At 36.9% G+C, this 19,369-nt stretch overlaps 1 protein-coding gene across 1 annotated transcript; it reads right to left on the minus strand.

Annotated features, from left to right (window-relative positions):
* Window positions 1-1,320: 1,320 nt before the first annotated feature.
* On the minus strand, window positions 1,321-12,116 carry LOC136970045 (uncharacterized). The gene is made up of 2 exons (XM_067264447.1): window positions 11,740-12,116; window positions 1,321-1,760 (listed from the first exon to the last, which is right to left on the minus strand). Exons 1-2 carry the CDS (start codon window positions 11,942-11,944, stop codon window positions 1,513-1,515), a joined length of 453 nt encoding a protein of 150 aa, XP_067120548.1. The 5' UTR covers window positions 11,945-12,116; the 3' UTR covers window positions 1,321-1,512.
* Window positions 12,117-19,369: the final 7,253 nt, after the last annotated feature.

Here is a 19,369-nt window from a genome sequence, read left to right on the forward strand (position 1 = left end):
ACAATCTTTTCATTATTATTATCATTAATCAATATCATAATATTCATTTTTATATTAATTTTAATTTTCACAAAAGGGCGCAAAAAACTTTGACAGATCGACTAGCTAGTGCACCTGTAAACAGAAACGTCATACAAAACAAAACAAGAGAGAGAAACCACCACACTTCCTTTCTCCCATGATAAAGAATGTGTAGGGCGTGAGTCTGCTAGCGTTGTTATTCTATCACGTCACACGAGATGGCATTGGTACAACGAGCGTTCTTAATAAAAACCGCCAAATTCAAAACTCCACCACTCAACGAGATCAAAAAATAAAAATAAGAATATTTCGTAAGACGAGATCTATTACTAACTACCCCTGAGTAAGAAATTGTAAGAACTCCTTGATCCCCACCCACTCCAAAATTTATGGACGGCCCCAAACGTCCAGAAATGCAAAAAATATTCGGGTTTTTTTCTGTATGGGAGGCACGATTTTGTTCACCTTATTTCAAGCTTAATAACTGCTGTGCTTTTTGTCGAAAATTTCTAAAATTTGGCAGGGAGGTTTGTGAATTAGGGGCATTGACTTTTTTTTTTTTAACATTTTGATGGTTAAAGGTCGACGAGGTGGAGAGATAAACGGGGTCGTGTAATGATGGACTTCAATGCTAATAACGAGTAAATCTTCATTAGCGTTTACAACTTTTTTATAAAACCCGTCCCTACTCTCAAAATTAATCTTTTGGTCATCTTATAATAATAGCATAAAAGGTTTAATAAAATATCATAACAGATGGCGCCACACATGCAGTTTTAAATATTTCTGGGAAAGTTAAGCAACTCGTGCTGGATTTTTTTATGGCTTTTGGCTCGTGATCATTTCCGCTCCATCTCGCTTTTTGGCCCGAGATAAAACAAAATCTGAATATTATTGCTCAGACTAAAAACCATTATACGTATATATATATATATAGATTAATAATGCGAATGAGTAATTGCGATTAGGTATTCGTCATAATGACTCATTCTATAAAATTGAACCCTGCGGCATTTTTAAATAGGTCATTCTTTAATAATCTTATGCCGAATTAGAGAAATATATTTAGATTATTAATGTACTGTACGTCATTTTATCAGTCAACTTCTCAGTATTGTTTAATAAGTCGACCTCAATTATTAAGTCGAAATTCAACTTTGGCTTTTTATCTTCCAAGTTTGCTCCACTTCGGATTTCCACCGTATCGTATTTTATTATCAACGCCCATTAACGATAACTCGAGGTCAAATTACAAATAAATAGAACAAATATATTTTATAAATGATTGACGTTGCGAAATTATTTATAAATAAGTTTATTAAAACTAATAATATAAATGGGTAATAAATATATATATTTTTAAAAATGTAAAACTGTACAGAAGAATATAAAAATTATGTGTATAAGCCTATATACAGTATATATATATATTATATATAGGCTGGCTACACTGACACGCGTACACTCTAATTAATAACAATTTGTTTTTGTTTAACAATTATCTTTCAACAGTCTTGTTTCTTCCACGTCTACGAAATTAGAAGCCGTTAGATCAACAAATACTTCGTCTACGTATTGGTTAGTTTTCGGGTCATCAGATGGCGCTAGAATAGCTCTTTTCTTTTCTAATATTTCATCCATGGCTAACTTGCGATCCAAACTGGCCAATGTGTTCTTGTATTCTGACGTAGTTAATCTGTCTCTGGAGAATAAACGAGCACGCGTTGCTAAACGACCCTCTGAAAAAGAAACAGTTTAAATTAAATGAAGAAATTTACAACGATCTTATACGGAGTCGGATTTAGACGTAGGCGATTGCCTAGAATCCAAAACCGGTAGAAACCCGTAAATCAACGTGTAAATTTACACACAAATAAAAATTTTAACTCTAGCAAACAACACGAACGAAAAAACATTTGATCCGCGAAAATACACTTTTCGAAAATATACGTTTTCGAGAGCCCGATTTAGCACCGGAAATTTCTTAAATCAGGCAGCGTTCTTACACCCAGATTCGGTAATTCCATACAACGAATTATAATTTAATTACAAAAAACTTAAACTGCCTTAAATTTAGTATGCTTGTCTACACGCTGTCTCTTGTTTTAGTAACGTGCTTAACCCAAATTTACTACTGTAAATTTAGTTGGTAAAGTTATCTAAAAATTTCAGATTTTCAATTTTAGATTAATATTACTTAGGCATAGTCTTAAAATTTACTAAAAATGTGTTTGTCATTTAGAATTTAAATTAAAGTAAAAGTAAAAACAAAATCTATTCTTCTAACAGGTTCGATCAAGTTTTCGGATGTGTGATACGTGTCCAAGTCATTATCTTATCGATCGGTTAATTCTCTCGGCCTATATTTAAACCAATAAATCGTCGACTTTCATTTTTTACAAATACCGAAAAGAATACAAATAATAATAATCTACGATTATAATTTTTCTCTTTAAGTAGACTCTGCTTATTCCTGTCATTTGAGACCGACCCCAACCGATAACAATAACCGAATGATAGCATTACGCCAAGTTAAGATAACGATTAGAGAAAATTCTTGATTCGTCGACTAATGTTTAAAAGACAGATTAAAGCAGTTTAAAAATGCATAACTTAAAGACATATTAATTAGGCCTATAATTATTCTTAATATAAAATTTAACCACTACCTTCAGTAACTAGAGTAATGTTAGCAACTTAAACTATGGTATTACAGTTAAAACGATTAGCGCTTGGAGTTTAAGGCCGCGGATCGATGTTGCTAGCACAAAGGAAAGCGTTAGAAAAAGTCGTATTTACCCATAACCGAATTCCGAATATAATAAGCCAAGCCCGTAAGCATCCGAACCCGCTAATTTCGATAACATTATCCGCCATTACAATAATTCGAATCTACCGTATATCCTGTTAAACGTATGAAGTTGTTTAAGAGGGGTGAACCGATATTTTGTTGTAAATATATATGTATCCCAGGAAATCATTTTCGTTTATTTTCATACAAAAATGTCGACTATTCGAAGGATATGGACGCATCCTTTAAAAATCAGCCGAAATATTGCGTTAACTTTAGCTCAACATTCGAAATGTCAGGGAAAATATTTCAAAATTTTCCGACTTTTTCGCTTCCGGGAAAAGAATTTGAATAATTGCATTTTCCTGGAATTGTGTTCGAACAAAACGTACCTTTCCCGATTTCTGCAAACGTGCATTTTTGTTAAAACAATTACATTTCCAATGAACCGAAAGACAAAGAAGAACAAATTAGCCAATTGTGAAAAAGGTACATCGATAAAAGTCATTTCCTCGCAACCGAAATTTATTTTTCGTTCGATGTTTCACGCAAAATGGCATTGGTTTAAAAGACGAAACTACGTACAGTACATCCTCCGCGCACGAGCATACGTCGACGGAATTTCCTGTCACACCGATCAATTCTAAGCGTAATAAATAATTCGTAAAATTGATAATACGTAAATAGAAACTATTGTTTTTCCTATAACAATAGAAATTTAAAAGAATTTATTATTATGCATAAATAAATGTTTATATTAATATATACATTTATTTATGTATTATATTACATATATATGTTACTTTTACTGTAGTACATACAGTCATTAGTATTTTGAAATTGTTATTGTTAATTTACGATAAATATATAAAATATTTCCATTCCATTTATTAATTTAGAAACTTAATATCGAGGATACGCTGTATATATGCATTTAAAGAATTCTTGTAGAGAAAGAGACCGTCGAGATTTTCTATTGTTTTCATTTATCGGAAACAACAGATGGCGTCTCGAGAAATATCTACACAATTACAGACAGCTGCTTTTTTTGAGACGGCGCTAAGACCCTTGTGCTACTCGAAAAGTTCATTTGTCTCCGAAAACAATATATGAGAATAGATTACGTATTGCGTCATATAAAAAGAAAAATAAGAGAATTTTTCTTTCTTTATCGGCTAATAGACATTATTCGCCATCGCAAAGGCTAAAAGATTGTTTTTCGTTAAGTCGTATAAATACGGTAAACCTTACGTGTCCACCTTCGAGATACGCGATTTCACTTAAATGGGATTACGAAAATATTGACGTACACAACTGTAATCAGATTACCGTATATGCTAAAAGTTTGATACGAATTCATATAATACAGTACGTACTTTGCAACGTAATAATTCAAACTTTCGTACGGAATTATGTATTAACGTCGAATATCAGAATATCGAAATATAAATTATACGTACAGTGGACCCCGGCTGCTTGCAATAAGGTTTGTTTAATTACTGTATTGTACTGTACAATACAATACTAAACAGAATTGTTTGGTACCCGTAGACGGAACGAAACGGCAGTAAACGTTTTATTTAAATACCTTACTTTAGCAAGAGAATTCAGAATAATTTCTTTTAGATACGCACAAGTGTCCCAGTATCTGATAACGTATTAATAATTAAACCGGCTTTTGCGTCAGTCTCTTTGTTGAGTGTAGCCAGTGACGCATCGATGATGCAAGACCGAACGCCACTGATTCATCTAGTTATATTTTTATAAAATACAATTAATTTTGTATAAACGTTATTGAAGAAATGTGTAATTATTTCTCTTACTAAATTTTGGTGATAAGTTTAATTTCTTTAATGTAAATAAAGATTATTTTATTTGAATGTCGTCTACGAGAGGGAACTCTGCAAATTGTTCCACAAGTATAGCAACGACTCAATTCCGTTTAAACAATACACCGAGTATAGAAACGCTGGGTTTACCTATTCTGTTGGATAAATGACGCATTAGGACGCTCCTATTTTAGCCAATCGACCGTACATCGAACGAGGAACCTGCCGGAGAAACCGGTGGACACTTGTGGTACGTCATGGTAACAGATGCTCGTAACTCTTACTAGAGCACACCAGCGGGTCTCCGGTCGGGCACGATGACTCCTTAAATCCTTCTGATATAGCGAAATCGAAAACACGCCACATACGTTTTCAAAATGGCGGATTGCGGTGGATGCGGCGTATTCACTCTGGTCCCCCTTTTCGACGGAAATGCCAATCGCCGCTAGTCAAAATCAAGTTTTGCTAAACACCGAGAGTCCTCTAGGCGTTGGCCAACTACAAAATATTATTGAGGTTCGAGCACCGAACTTCAAATATTATCCAAAAATGTTCTTTTAGATAATACACTCTGATTAATCCGGACGGCGTAAAATTATAATCGATGCATACAGTGTGTTCTACATTAATAAAACATAGCGTTTAATAAGTTTTTTTTTTTTATCAAGCAGCATTCAAAATGAGTAAAACTAACCCGGTATTACCGCAGTCGGGCCGGGGACCCCACCCGCAGAAAAGCGCTTCGTTCGTCCAAATTATCATTAAGCGAGTAGCCATGGAGACGGAGTTTGGTTTATATTAAAACTTAGCAATAAGTATTTTCTTTCGTTCGTCTTTATCGTTTCGAGAACGTAAGAAGAAAGGCATGTTTCTTTTTTAACACTATTAGAATCCAGTCAAATTCGAATTGTACAGAATTTATAGCTTTCGAGGATTAATAATAAGAGAAAGATTTCGTAATCCATTCTGTAAATTCAACGAAATTAATGCATCGTAATTATAGAAAAGTGTCGAATTTAATTGTGTTTTCCGTTCTTTTCAATTTAAAAAAAAAAAGAGAAAACAGACAATTCGAAGCAAAAAATTCTTTCAAAGTAAGAAAAATCGCTTCAAAATGTACAAGATACGACCGTAATCCAATTAATTACGAAATTAATGTATTTTAAATTTCGAAGATTCCGTTACTTTTTGGCAGAAAAGAAAGAATGCGTAGAAAACGAAACAACTGAGTGAAAGGAATTAAAACACTTCCGACGAATAACACGAGTAAAAGAAGAGACCGGATTTAGCGGATGCGAATTAGGAAACGATTTCGAGGAAAGGAAGGACCTTTATCAAATTACAAATCGTCTGACGTAATTGTTTTATCGATTTGTAAATTCGATTTTAATCACTCGATCGACGCGTTTACTAGGACCACGGATAATAAAAGTACTCAATCGATAGGGTGGAAAGCGCCGAAGTTACTTCCGAAACAAAAAGTGAAAGGTAACTTGCACTTTCTGCGGATGCGCGATTAATTGGCCAAAAGATTCGCCTGTGTTAATCGACGCAATAACAACTGCTAATTTTTGCATTGGAAAAAAAAATCTGCGTCGGCAATGGCAACCCTTTAAGACTTTTCACCAACCCTTTGGCAGTACGCGTGCAAAGTTTCGAAATCTATAAAGTAGTTTCTGGTAGTATATAAAAAGTATCGTTCCCAAAGAACCCGGGTTGGGTGGCGGATCCGGTAGAACCCGATAGGAGTTAACTCGGAAATCAGAAATACTCGAATAATTAATAAGACCTTTCGTTGGCACGTGCACGGTCATGGCGTGACGGATAGTTCGATAAATCGTATTTTCCACGGTAACTCTAGAAATAACGTTTTGAATTTCGACCCGTAAATTTTAATTTTTTTACGTCGACGGTGATATTTTAACCTCCCGATCGAAAAACTCTGGGAATGTTTGGTGGGCGGTCTGTCCCGAATACGTGGGGACCCGTCCCTCGCCGGCCGTGGCGTTAGGGGCTGAATAAAATGTTCTCTTAGTGTTCATGGGACAAGAGTATATAAGAATAAATACGCCGGCACAGACGGCCGGATGGCCGAGCGGTAAAGGTGGCAGCCTACCGCTCTGGGGGACCCGGGATCGAATCCGAACGGGTCGAATAATCCCCAGGAATTTTTCGGGGGGTGGTCCGTTCGGATATGTCGATCCCCGTCCCTCACCACCCGGTCGCCCCATTGTGGGCCTGGCCGAACCCATAATGGGCCTACTAAAAGAGGCCCTCTTAGTGCCCACAGGGCGGAAAGAGTTTAAAAAAAAAAAAAAAAAAAAATACGCCGGCAGGCGTTAATCCACGTCGATTTAGACTGGGACCGTTAAAGGCACGGGCGGAGGGAACACGTGTCCGAGGAACCAAAATTTCAAAATCGTTAGTCCAGCAGTGGCCGAGTGGATCCCTCATCACCGGGCCGCTCCATTGTGGACCTGGTCGAACCCGTAATGGGCTTGCTAAAAGAGGGCAGAAAGATAAAAAAAAAAAAAAAAAAAAAAAAGTGGCGGAGTGGATAAAACCACCGATCACCGGTAGTCGGTGGCCAGTTGGCGCCCAGTCAAGGGACAGGCCAGGTGGCGTTTTCCGGGTTTTCTTGGCGTTAGTAATAGGTGCCATTTTCCCATAAAAGTCCTCCCGACAGGCATTCCCCCGGGCAGATAGCATTGCCGAAACCGAACCGAAATCGTTAGGTGGGCGAACTAGTAAATAATCCATAGAAAGCCGTCGCCTACGAGTACGGAAAATATTACGAGATACAATACGCATTACATTAATAAACAGTGCTGTTCTATGATTTTTGAATTCGTAAGACTAACCAAAGGTTTTCAAAAGACGCCGTATTTGGGTTTGCTTCTTATGCCAAATGCTCCAGCCTCGCCACCGTTGATTAAATCGCTTCCGTCGGGAGACACTCGAAACGACGTAGTGTACGACACTAGTCTAAACTAAACTAAAACTAGACAAAAGTTACCAGACGTTGCCCTAAGAGGCAAAAGTCGACGCCGAATGCCACTGCCTTTATTTGCGTATTTGGAACTTCTTAAATATTAAAGAAGAATTCGAGCGAATAATTTCCATTTATTAAAATAGGTATAGAATTCCACACCACACTATTGTTACAAAGAACACAGCAGAAGGACGGAAACAAAGTTACTCGTAGCATACGGATGGTTTCAAAACGGCGGAATGGAATTTTTCACTCTACGTGAACGGAAGGAAAATTCGTTTTAATTGGGGCAAAATTGCGGTCGTCTTTTCGACGATTTTATTTTCATTTTATAATTAATAAATTATTCCGAAAAGGATATTCGAGAAATATAAAACATCTTTTGAATACGACGGATAAACCGCATTTTATCTCACCGAAGACGGTTAAATACAAACACCATCGAGCGGATAAAAATAACATTTTTCGCTTTTAGAAGTTCTTTATAAAATTTAATTTAACGACGATTATTGTGTAGAATAAGCATGGGAGGTTTGCGCGTTTGACTGCAAAAAACTCATTCGTTCGTTTATAAAATTTCAATTTTAACTACCGAAATAAGTGTTAGAGTGATTGTTTAATTAAAGTCGGAAAACAAACACAATTAATTACTTAAAAGTAGATCAAATATAGTGGACCCTCGTTATAACGCTGCTCACTATACCGCGCACTCGGTTATAGCGCGGGCGATGTTAGCGACGCGATAAGCTCAAACACGTTTATACAGGTCCGTGCGGCGTTAGTGAGTAGCGCATTTTATTGTTACTGCGTATTGAGTAATTGTGTATGTATTGAGTTCCTGAATGTATTTTGAATAGTGTTTAATTATTGTATGCATGATGGGTAAAAGAAAAACTTACAGTGGGAAAAAAACTTGACAATATTGCTAAAGTAAAGAGGTGAACCGCGTTACACCGCGACGCTCGGTATAACGCGGTTCACCTTATAACGCGGGTGTTGTTTCCCGCCCGACATGCGCGTTACATCGGGGGTCCACTGTATTTCCGACCGATAACTACGTTGGTAGAAAGTAAAGTTAATCGTCTACCGAAAACTACGACGAAAAATTATCCGACCGAAATTACTATTGCCTTATTAAGTAATGACTTTAGAAATCGAACGAAGGCTGCGCAATTTGCTTGTAAAACACGTTTTAGAAAATAAATGAACTACGCCGCCTCTGCAAAGTACGAGTTGCGACTCCTTTCGAGACGTCGAGAAAATTTTTACAATAATAAAATACGACGTAAAGGCGGAAAAACAATGCCCGGCACCAAGCCGCCGTTCGACCAGGGTGCCAAATTATCGTCCAGCAAAATCTCCAAAGTGTCATCCGGGGATTTATCCCGTTTCGAAAACGAACGGATAAAGCGTTGGTTATTAAAATAAAGCTATTTTAGTGATAAAATCGTCGGACCAGGGGCCTTAGAATATTCTCCCGTAATTGGTCGAATTTCGAAATTTTCGGGGAGACGGGCCACGCCCGACCCCCGGCCGTATGAGAGGCCGAGACGACCGGAATGTATTCGTAGTCTTCGTTTCGGCAGTCGGATCCCGGAATCCTTCGCCAACGGATTAACACTATAACCGGGCCCGGAGCCGTAAAGAATACGAAAGAGATTAATAAAAAAAAGTAGGAAAAGGATCGTCGATAGAATACTGTAAACGTACTGTACGTATCAAATAAAAGGAATCGTTTTCGGACGTTACTTTAACGTCACCCATGTAAAACATCACTGGGAATTTGCCAGTACCGTATTTTCGCTTTAACATTTACCGGGGGCAAAACTAAAGGTGGTAGCCCGCACTTTCTCCTAAAATTTCCTCCGGTAAGTCGAGGGTTATAAAAATTACGTTTATGGTTACGTTTTTCCTACGTCACAGTTACAAAATATCAGTTTAGGGTTCAAGGGTGATTACGGAAAACGGTCGGGACAAATTTTTGCCCACTGGGACACTTCAAACGCGGCCAAATCCGGTAGCCCGAGGCGGCGTAAGTAAAGCTAAAAAAAAATAGCCAACGAAATAACGGGCCGTACCGAATTTCAGTCTAAAAAGCGGAATTGCCGGTGAGAAGAGCCCGGGAACGGCACTCTAAAGTGTCATAGCAATATTATTAAAAAACCAAAACTTTCGATTACTTTTTATTAATTTGTTAAGAAAGCATCCTCCGAGGCCAAACCAACGATATTAGCCTTGGTCGATCATTCTGCCCCACGCCTAGTCTTTTCATGTAAGAAACGCTTTAAAAATAATTCGTTAGTCTAAAAAATTACTTACACAAACGTTTTTCGTCCCATAAATCGAGCGTTCCTGAGGATTTTTGCGGCTTCCAAAGCCTTCCTGGAAAAATTCCCAGGAAGGCTTTGGGATTTTAATTTCCAACTCGGGTGAAATCGGAAGCAAACCAACGTTTAATTAGCGATTAGTAAGCTAAACTATTTCAAAACGGAACCGATGCCAAGGTAAATGCCGCTAGCATTAAGCTCGGCCCAATAAGATTTAAACTTAAATCGGCTCCAAAGAGGCGGAGGAGCGGATTATGGAATTTCCCCAATTAAAACTTCCGTTTTTCGCGCAGGCGAGGAAGAAACTGGCGCTACTTCCCTTACTTTTATTTTCCCGGGGAAAGGTGGAGGTACTGTGGCAGTTTTTTATTTTCGGGCCGCTCTGAGGGGGGAAACGTTAACGTTTAACCCGGACGATAACTTTTATCCAATGTTTGGCGGGAACGAACCCAAGCGGTAAGGTTAAGGCGGGACCGATTTCCGGTAAGGGTTAACCGGACAAAGAGACGGAAGGCGGGGCGGCCGAAAAGTCCGGAAGCTTTCCTTTCCGACCAGTTCGAATAACCAACCCGACGTTTTTGGCGGGAAATGTGGAATTTGTCCGTCTCTGGTGCCGACAAACGGAAACTTTCCGTTATACCGGGTTCTCCCCCGCCCGGCCCAGCTCCGTGAATAATTTAAAAAGACGTTTTCCGTAAAAAATTTAAGTATAAGATTACTCCCCGGGTTACAGATTTGGCCGGCGCGGGAAGGCCAAGGACGGGTTCCGGTCTGGAAAGGAGAGCCAAGATTAACAGCCCGTCCGGTATTTTATTGGACGATACAACAATGGAGGCAATTTATTTATAATCGAGTTTTTTAACTGCGGCAAGAAAGAGTAATCGATACTTCCAACTACTACTACTACTAATAATAATAATGTAGAAGACATTTCCCGACGTCTTTTTTTCGGGCGCCGGTGGGGTTTTCCGGCTTGGTTACGGCGGATTATCAGAAGGAAAACCCAACGAAGTAATCCCGGTGGGGGGTAGGCGTTCTCTCGGCTTCCTTCCGGCGATGGAAGGCTTTACCCGCCGCTTTACGAGGAGTTTTATTTTTCCTATTGGGTTAGGATTTTTAAAATAATCCTTTCCCTCTCCCGCCTCTTCCTTTTCCTCTTCCCGGCATTCTCGGCGGCCGCGTGTCTCCTTCCCCGCCACCCAAACGGCCGGGCGGTTAACTGGAGGCCGAAAAGAAAAAATGGGCCTAGGTCGGGAGGAGCCAGCGAAAGCGAAAGACGAAACTTCCTCCGATAAAAATGGCGGTCGTCCTTCCTCTCCGGTTACCCGCGAGCGGCAAAAGAAGCTCCGGCCTTATTTCTCGCCCGAAAACCTTTCCCGCCGTCGGCCCGGCCGTTCCCCGTTACGTTTTCATCCGTCGACTCTACTCGGGGCGGAAATTTCTTCCCCTGTCCGCCGGAAGAAAGGAATTCTCCGTCTGTGGGAAAACCCGTTTTCTTCTGACGGAGAAAGCGCGCGCTTCCGGGCCCGGGGCCGTTCCCCTTCACTCCCCCCGGGTAGAGAGAGCCGTCTCGGCCGTGGGAAAAGTCCCGGCTCGGCCCGACCGCCGAAGGAACTCGGGAACCGTCCCCTCTTTGTCCGAAACTAAGATTCGTTTACGGATTAAAGGCTAAATTGAACCCGTTCGTAGCAGGGAAATTTCCCTCGTTTCCCGCCGGAATTTGAGCTGTTTCGGGAGAGGGCCGCGGTTTAAGTAAAGAAAAAAAACGTATTTGCTCACCTTTCTCTCGGGTCCGGCGGCGGAACACCCAGACCAGGACCGCCAGTAGCGCGGCCGTTGCCACCACGCATCCCGCCGACACGGCAAAAACGATGGGATCGGTGCCGTCTTCTGGCCGCGGGTGGTCCGGGGGATTCCAGTAAGAGGGTACCAGATGGGCCACGCCTGCGAATTCGGTCTCGTGCGTCGGACGGACCCCTTCCATGTTTCGGACGGACGGGCGATGTGTCCGTGGTTACCGCGGAGTGTTAGAGCCGGCGGGCGCCACTCTTCCCACTCGCAGATCTCGCCGCGCAGATAAAAAGAACGTAAACCACTCCTACTCTGGCTCCGCCTCTCGGCCCCACGTCCTTTTCCGGTTTTACCGGACGTGACTCGCTCCGTCCGCCTACTCGTCCCGCCGGCCGAAATACCGTTTGTCTTTTTTCGCCCCCACCGTGACGTCGTCGCACTCGCTCCGAAACCCGCGTGACTCGTCGACCGGAACCCCTCCCGTCGTCGTTAATACGCCTGCGGAAACTCCAAAAAATCGTACTTTTTACCTCTTAAAGTGATCGTCGAGTGTCTTCTTCTCTTTCTCGGCCCTCCTTAAAGTTTCTTTCCTACGCTCCAGTAAAGAAAACTCATTTTTCTCCGCACGGGTCGATACGGTTTTTTTACCAGGCCGTTACCGTACATGTAACGTAATTCCCCTGTCCGTACCTATTTCTCAGTTTAATTACATTTCTAATTCTTAAATTTTAACTTTTAATTATGTTTAAAATTTTTCGTACTTTCGATTAAAATTATAATTTCCTACCATCAGTCTTTAAAAATTATTTTATTTCCGTCGCTAGATGGAAGCACCTGGATGAATTTTAATACATAAATAAATATAATTTTAAATTTAATTCGTAATAAATGACACCGTTCTTAGTATTAAAATTATCGGTAAAATATTAAATTTTAATGACTGACCAAAGGTGAACTACCTTCCGGGAATTATTTTTTTGTTTTATTTTTGTTTAATTGACGATTAAACGTTAAGTCGAAACCAATGGAAAAAATTTTATAAAACGGTTCCTCCACTAAAAAAAGCATAATGTTTTGGTATAAATTTCTTTGTATTGATACGCGCGATATTTATCTATATATAAATAAAAGTTTTATTATTATGTATAAATCTTCCTCGGTAATTAATACAATTTTACATCTTTCTTCTAAATTAATTATTCGCACACCTCTTCTTTAAATAATTTTTAAATATTTTTATTTACGTATTTATAAATGAAATAATGAAATTATTCTGTAAAGGGGCACTGGCACCGCAGTTTATATATAAATTGCCCGGGCGTAGAAATAAGGTCGGATATTTATTTACTTATTTATCTTAAAATATTTTAATATAAATAAAAATCGTTTACGAAAATAATTATAAAAGATTTTAATAAATATATATAACAGTATAAAGGACGTGTACATTATTCAGATATAAAGAATAAAATTTTTTTTAGTAATGTACTGTACACTACCGTACTTTATTATACCTTCTTTATATACAATATAAAAGATTTATATTGTTTTCTTTATACTTATTTATTATAATACTAGCAGATGAGTCCAGCGTTGCTCGGGCAAAAAATAACAACAACGAAGATTAAGATTATTAAATTATTTCATACTTCTAACCACTCTATTATATTATATTATATTATATAACTATAAAAATTATTTTAAATTGTATACATTAGAGCAGGGGTCACTAAACTTTTTTTACAACAGGCCAGATACCAGAGAATGACGAGCGCGGGCAGGATAACCATTTTGCTCAATACAGTACACTGAATACACAAAAATTAAAGACAACCAACATATTTATTTACTAATACACAAACACGATGGCTGCAGCAAGCACGTAATCGCTTTTCTTAGAAACTTCATTCTAAGTACACACACAAAAAAAGCACTCTGATATCCAAAGTCGCATAAAATCGCCGCATTTTTTATTTAATTGATTTTCCTAAAAATTATATTACTGTCAGATACAAAAATTAGATTGGATCAATTTTGGCATTTTTACTTATACTTATTTTAATTTTTTCTACATAGTAAGTTTATCTATAATCTATAACATTTCCATATAAATACTCGTAATTATATTTTAGCTCATTTGTGGCAGTGTGGCAGCGGGCCGTAGTTTGGTAACCCCTGCATTAGAGGAATAAAGAATTTTTAAAATGTGTTCGATTGGTCACTCGCTGTGATAAATCTTTACGTAAAATAATGTTTGTAGTTATATAAATCAAATACTATTATATAACAATATTAAAACGAAAACCTATAAAGAGTTTGCTTATTTTAATCTTCCATCGTCACGTTTATCGCGATACCTGAATGGTACGAAATGGCAAAAATTCAATGCTCAAGTATACACCAATTGAAAATACGATATCCTAAATCTTTTCAGATATCGTAGTTTTTCCTAATGTTACCTCTAAGAAACTGTACCATTCACAGCCGAACATCAAACGGTAATATGCCAACCATTCAAATATTTAAATTCGGCATCCTCGAAAATCACTAAAATCATATTTTGTGCTGACCGGTAACCTTGTATTATGTAATTTTCCTATTCGAATGCCACCATACATACTTGTCCGATAGAAAGAAGGAAGGGACTGTTAGGGTGCGACTATGCAGACGCGAGAGAGCGAGAATATATGGCGAGAAGAGGCGAGACACGATAAATATCAAGCCCTGTCAGATAAGTGCGAGAACCAGCAATTCGCTCTCACCAGCGATATTTCTCGCTTGTCGCTTGTGCATGGTTTCCTTTGCGAGAATTACTGGTATATCGCTCGGAACCTCTCGCTCGCTACTAAATTCGGGTCTGCATATTCGCACCCTTACAGAAGGAGGTCGAAGCGATTCGACCAAAAGTAGTCATTGACCTCCTGAAGGAAGAGAGAGTGGTCGACGACCACTAATTAATACTGGTCTACTATTAACATTTGGAAAGTAATCCGTGTTAGACGGTTGTAATGGCCCTGCATGTGATCAAAGTAACTGACCTTAACGTCGGAAAGACTTCGTAGGACTTGTTTAAAAAAACTTTTGTAAATATGCGAGAATAATTGCTTTTATCTGACAATAAAGTGTTTAAATTTTGGCAACAGATTGTTTAAACTTCGAGGGAAGTATGTTCTCGTAAATATTGCGTTTATAGAAAAATTATTGGGCTGCAATTTGAAAAAATTATAGACTTATAAATTCTGAATGTCGTCCTCTCTCTGTCTGGCTGTGTGTTCTTCCTTAATCTCGAAAGGAGTTAGTTAGATGAAAGTTGAGACCATATGTGGAAAGTTTGGGGACAGGAGGCCCATATTAACTATATACAAATGTCCAGTTTGGAACAAAAGTAATGTTACTTCAATTCAAATTTTTTCTCAAACGGAGTTAGATGACGGACACGACTCTATTGCTAACAGGAAAAGAATAATGTGCAGGGGCAAGACAACTACTAAAAGAATTGAGAACATTATGACGAAAACTTACAGCCCGGCATTGTGACGACGTCACAATAAATAATCGCTCGTTACAAGTATTAGTTTGGTTTATTTGGTTACCGCAACGCGATCTACCAGAAGATGCATCCCAGGTATACTTTTATGGGAAACTGAACCCCATTTAAGTGATGAAAACCCGGAAAACACTACGTGGCCAGGCCGTTGGCCATTTCCGAACCCACGACTAACTACCAGAGTTCGGTGGTTTTATGCACTCGGCTACTGGAGGGAGCTTATTACAATTAAGAAAGTACTGTTCAGAAATGAAAAAAACCCGAGTAGTTAGATGTGGAAAATTAAATTCTATAGAGTTACTATAGACTTTTCACTGGTAACACTTTCCATTCCACGCAGGCGTTATATGCAACCTGTCTCAGTAATGATATAAAACGTCTATTTTGCGCTATATTATTGTCGCATTAATTAAGTGAATATAATATACTTGTATATATTTTAAAATTACATTCTTTTTGTAAGAATTATATTTAGTTTATTATTTTGTTAATTTTTAGCCAGTAGCGCTACGTGTAAATCGGCAAATGAATGTAGATAGAAATTAATTTATTTACAGGAATCCGATAAGTATTTTGGGGTGAGATGTACGAAGTTATCTAAGTTAGAAATATGCAAATGTAACTGCCGAATTTCGTAGCAAGTGGTAGAACAGCCTAGGAGTGTGTAGCGAATAAACAAACAAACACTCTCATTTTTATTTATGTATAGATAGAAAATAGATGAGGAAATTACTTTAAAAATACTTTTTTATTGTTTTAACAATTTACAAAACAAAAACATTAATAAATTGTGCGTAGAATAACACTTCTGTGTTTTGTAATTAAGATTAAATTACTTTTTTTAAACTGACTGGATTTAACATTAGTACAATACAATACGGAGAAATGAAATGCAATAAAGTATTGAAATACAGTATTTCAAATAAATCATTAAAAATGTGTAATATTATTTCTATGGTATGTTGTAGCGAAGAATTAATAACTGTAATATTTAATCGCAAATTTCATTTATAACATAGAAAAAAATTAATTTTTTAATTTTTTATTTTTAATGAATGAATTAATTAAAACAGTAATCAAGTATCCTCACACCGCATCTTACATTTACATTTTAGCTTTAAACAATCCAAAATTGCAAATATTCGTAAATTTTTTATTTTATATTTTTATAATTTAAAATTTCGGTGTAATCACTTCAAGGAATTCAACTCACCACAATGTTATAATTTCTGTAATTTCAGTAAGTTGTAAAGAAAATCCGTTAAAATGTAATTTTATTATAATTCGTTAGAATTTTAAAAAACGAATAATCGGAACTTTTATATTCAATATGTCTCTAATCATTTATAAATTTGGTTTTTTGTAAACAGGAAAGATACCGACAAGGACAAACCGCAAAAACGGAAAACGAACGGAAAATTATAACAAAGACAAAGAGAAACGAAAAGAAAGGGGACGAAGAACGACCGCCAATTTTTACTGTAATGGATTGAGCAGTTGATTTTTCAATTATTTAAATTTACATTTTCTTTCTTTCAGACATGAATATTATGCTTGTTTAATATATTATTAATAAATTAATGGGTTAATCGGATTCCTATTTGCCCCAATCCCAGCTTTCAAATAGTTAAAATAATTACTAATATAAAAGCCGTTGTCTGGTGTGTGTGAATTCCCTATAACTCCTGCAATCTTTGTTCAATCCTAATGAAATTTTGGTGATATTCGTTTTATGACGGAAAGTATGGGCTACTTATTTTGCGGAAATATTAGCTAAAGAATAAACGTTTTATCGATGTCGAATCGGTGAGGGTGCGTTCTAAAGCTCGACTGAAAAATCACTGATTACACGAAATGCCAACAAAGCGTTGCAAAACGATCATCTCGTTTTACAACTGATTAGGATCAGACGAAATGGCGGAAGAATGGAATATATTATGTGGACGAAACGACAGCTTACAAAATAAAAAACGTCAATATCCATTATATTATTTTTTAAATATTTAATTTGTTAGTTTAATCGATTTTAGAATTATTGGAAGAAAAATATACATGCTACCATATCCATACTATGGATATAAAGTAAAATATTTCATAAATTAGAATAAATAATTTTCGTTATTTTGATCTATAAATTTATTTATAGTAAATTTTTGAGGTGCCATTTTTGATTTGTAAATATCGTGATTTTATATAACGAAAGAATTCGGTAAATAATTCTTTTCTTTAAAGCAGGCCTGGCCAACCCGCGGCCCGTCACGTTAAATTGTCACAATGTCGGTTAGTCTCTGTAAACCTTGTAGACTGGTAGACTTATCTCACAGCAGACTGGTTAGCAAACTATTTTTATTTTTATGAACGGACTACAAATGCATTTCGGGTTGGCACAGTGTATTTGCAACCCCTCATCAGTGCTAGTTCAAATAAAACGGAATTAAAATATGTCAATGGTATACATTAAACAATAATATAAAAAAAAACACTTACAATGTACCACAATATAAATTGTGGAGTAATGCCACGAGTAGGAGGTGGAAGGGTCAACCTTTCTCATCACAAACCATTATCCTGAGGTAGTGATCCTTAGGATAATGGTTTGTGATGAGGAAGGTTGACCCTTCCACCTCCTACTCGTGGCATTACTCCACAATTTATATTGTGGTACATTGTAAGTGTTTTTTTTTATATTATTGTTTAATGTATACCATTGACATATTTTAATTCCGTTTTATTTGAACTAGCACTGATGAGGGGTTGCAAATACACTGTGCCAACCCGAAATGCATTTGTAGTCCGTTCATAAAAATAAAAATAGTTTGCTAACCAGTCTGCTGTGAGACAAGTCTACCAGTCTACAAGGTTTACAGAGACTAATCCACATTGTGATACTATACAGCAATCCGACTATATATTACGTTAAATTGTGTTGCCCGCTAAGTGATATTATATATCTATTAAAATTTTTGTTTTCCGTTATGTGTATACCAAAACAATTAAATAAATGAAAATTTGCGTGCGTCATTGTTATAATGCGCAAGTGCGAGTACGAACTCTTGGTATAACAATGAAATCTTACTCATTTTGTATTTGTTTGTTTTACTTTTTTAAAAGCATGTTTGCCTAAATTATGGCCCACCGTAATGTTACGCGTGATCAAAGTGGCCCGCGAAACAATTTGGGTTGGCCAGGCCTGCTTTAAAGCATATAACTATCGATTCAAAATATTTTTATGTACTATTCTTTATTTATTAATATTTTAATTATTTTGTTATTTGGAATTAAATTACATTTTTGTAGTAAAAAATACCTGACATATATTTTCAAAAAGTAATGTTTTAATCTTATTGAATAAATCTGTATATTTAAATTATTCTTGTTTGTAATTTCTCTTTTAGAACTTGAATATGCTCAACTCTATGGACAAATAATTGAAAAAAAGCAAAGTTAAGATCGAAGCAAGTTCCTGCGGAGTCATAACAGTGTTCACTAAAAATTTAGGTATTGTAAAATCTATTAATAAATGTCTAAAGTAACGGTAAAAACAATCATTTGCCTAATTTATAAATTTGTTTGTTTTAAAGCAGTTCTAAGTACTTCGAGCTTACGGAATGAATTGAGACACCTTTCAGATAGTATGTTTTAAGTATATTCTTATTTTTAATTTGTCTATTTAAAATATATATATATATTTACTTGTTTGCACAATAGTTCTTTGGACAAATGAAAAAATTGATCTTTTAATATCTATTTGGAGAGATAATGAGCATGAATTTGATAATCCAAAGGGCAAAAAAATTAAATTGTGGAATATCGTAGCATCCAGACTAAACTAAACTGCCAACTGCAATATTAATGCTACTGCTTGTCATTTAAAATGGCGTAACCTAATGGCAACCTATAGAAAAAAATAAAGATCGATAAAACACTAGTGGCGAGAGTGCTATAAATTGGTCCTTTTTTGAAAAATAATGAAATTTATGGCCATAAAGTTGCTAATAATCATCCACCAGAAACTCTTAGTAGCAGTTTAACATTTGAAGTGGAAGAAAATAGCAATATTGAAAATATAGA

The sequence above is a fragment of the Centruroides vittatus genome, unplaced genomic scaffold, assembly GCF_030686945.1.
Source record: "Centruroides vittatus isolate TY-2023 unplaced genomic scaffold, ASM3068694v2 contig_10, whole genome shotgun sequence".
Classification (NCBI taxonomy): Eukaryota; Metazoa; Arthropoda; class Arachnida; order Scorpiones; family Buthidae; genus Centruroides; species Centruroides vittatus.

Excerpts from the sequence above, each read along its gene's own strand:
- LOC136970045 (XM_067264447.1), bottom strand. The coding sequence starts at position 11,944 with ATGGAAGGGGTCCGTCCGACGCACGAGACCGAATTCGCAGGCGTGGCC. Across the intron at positions 1,761-11,739 it reads CCGCCGGACCCGAGAGAAAG|AGGGTCGTTTAGCAACGCGT; the intron begins GTGAGCAAATAC and ends TTTCTTTTTCAG.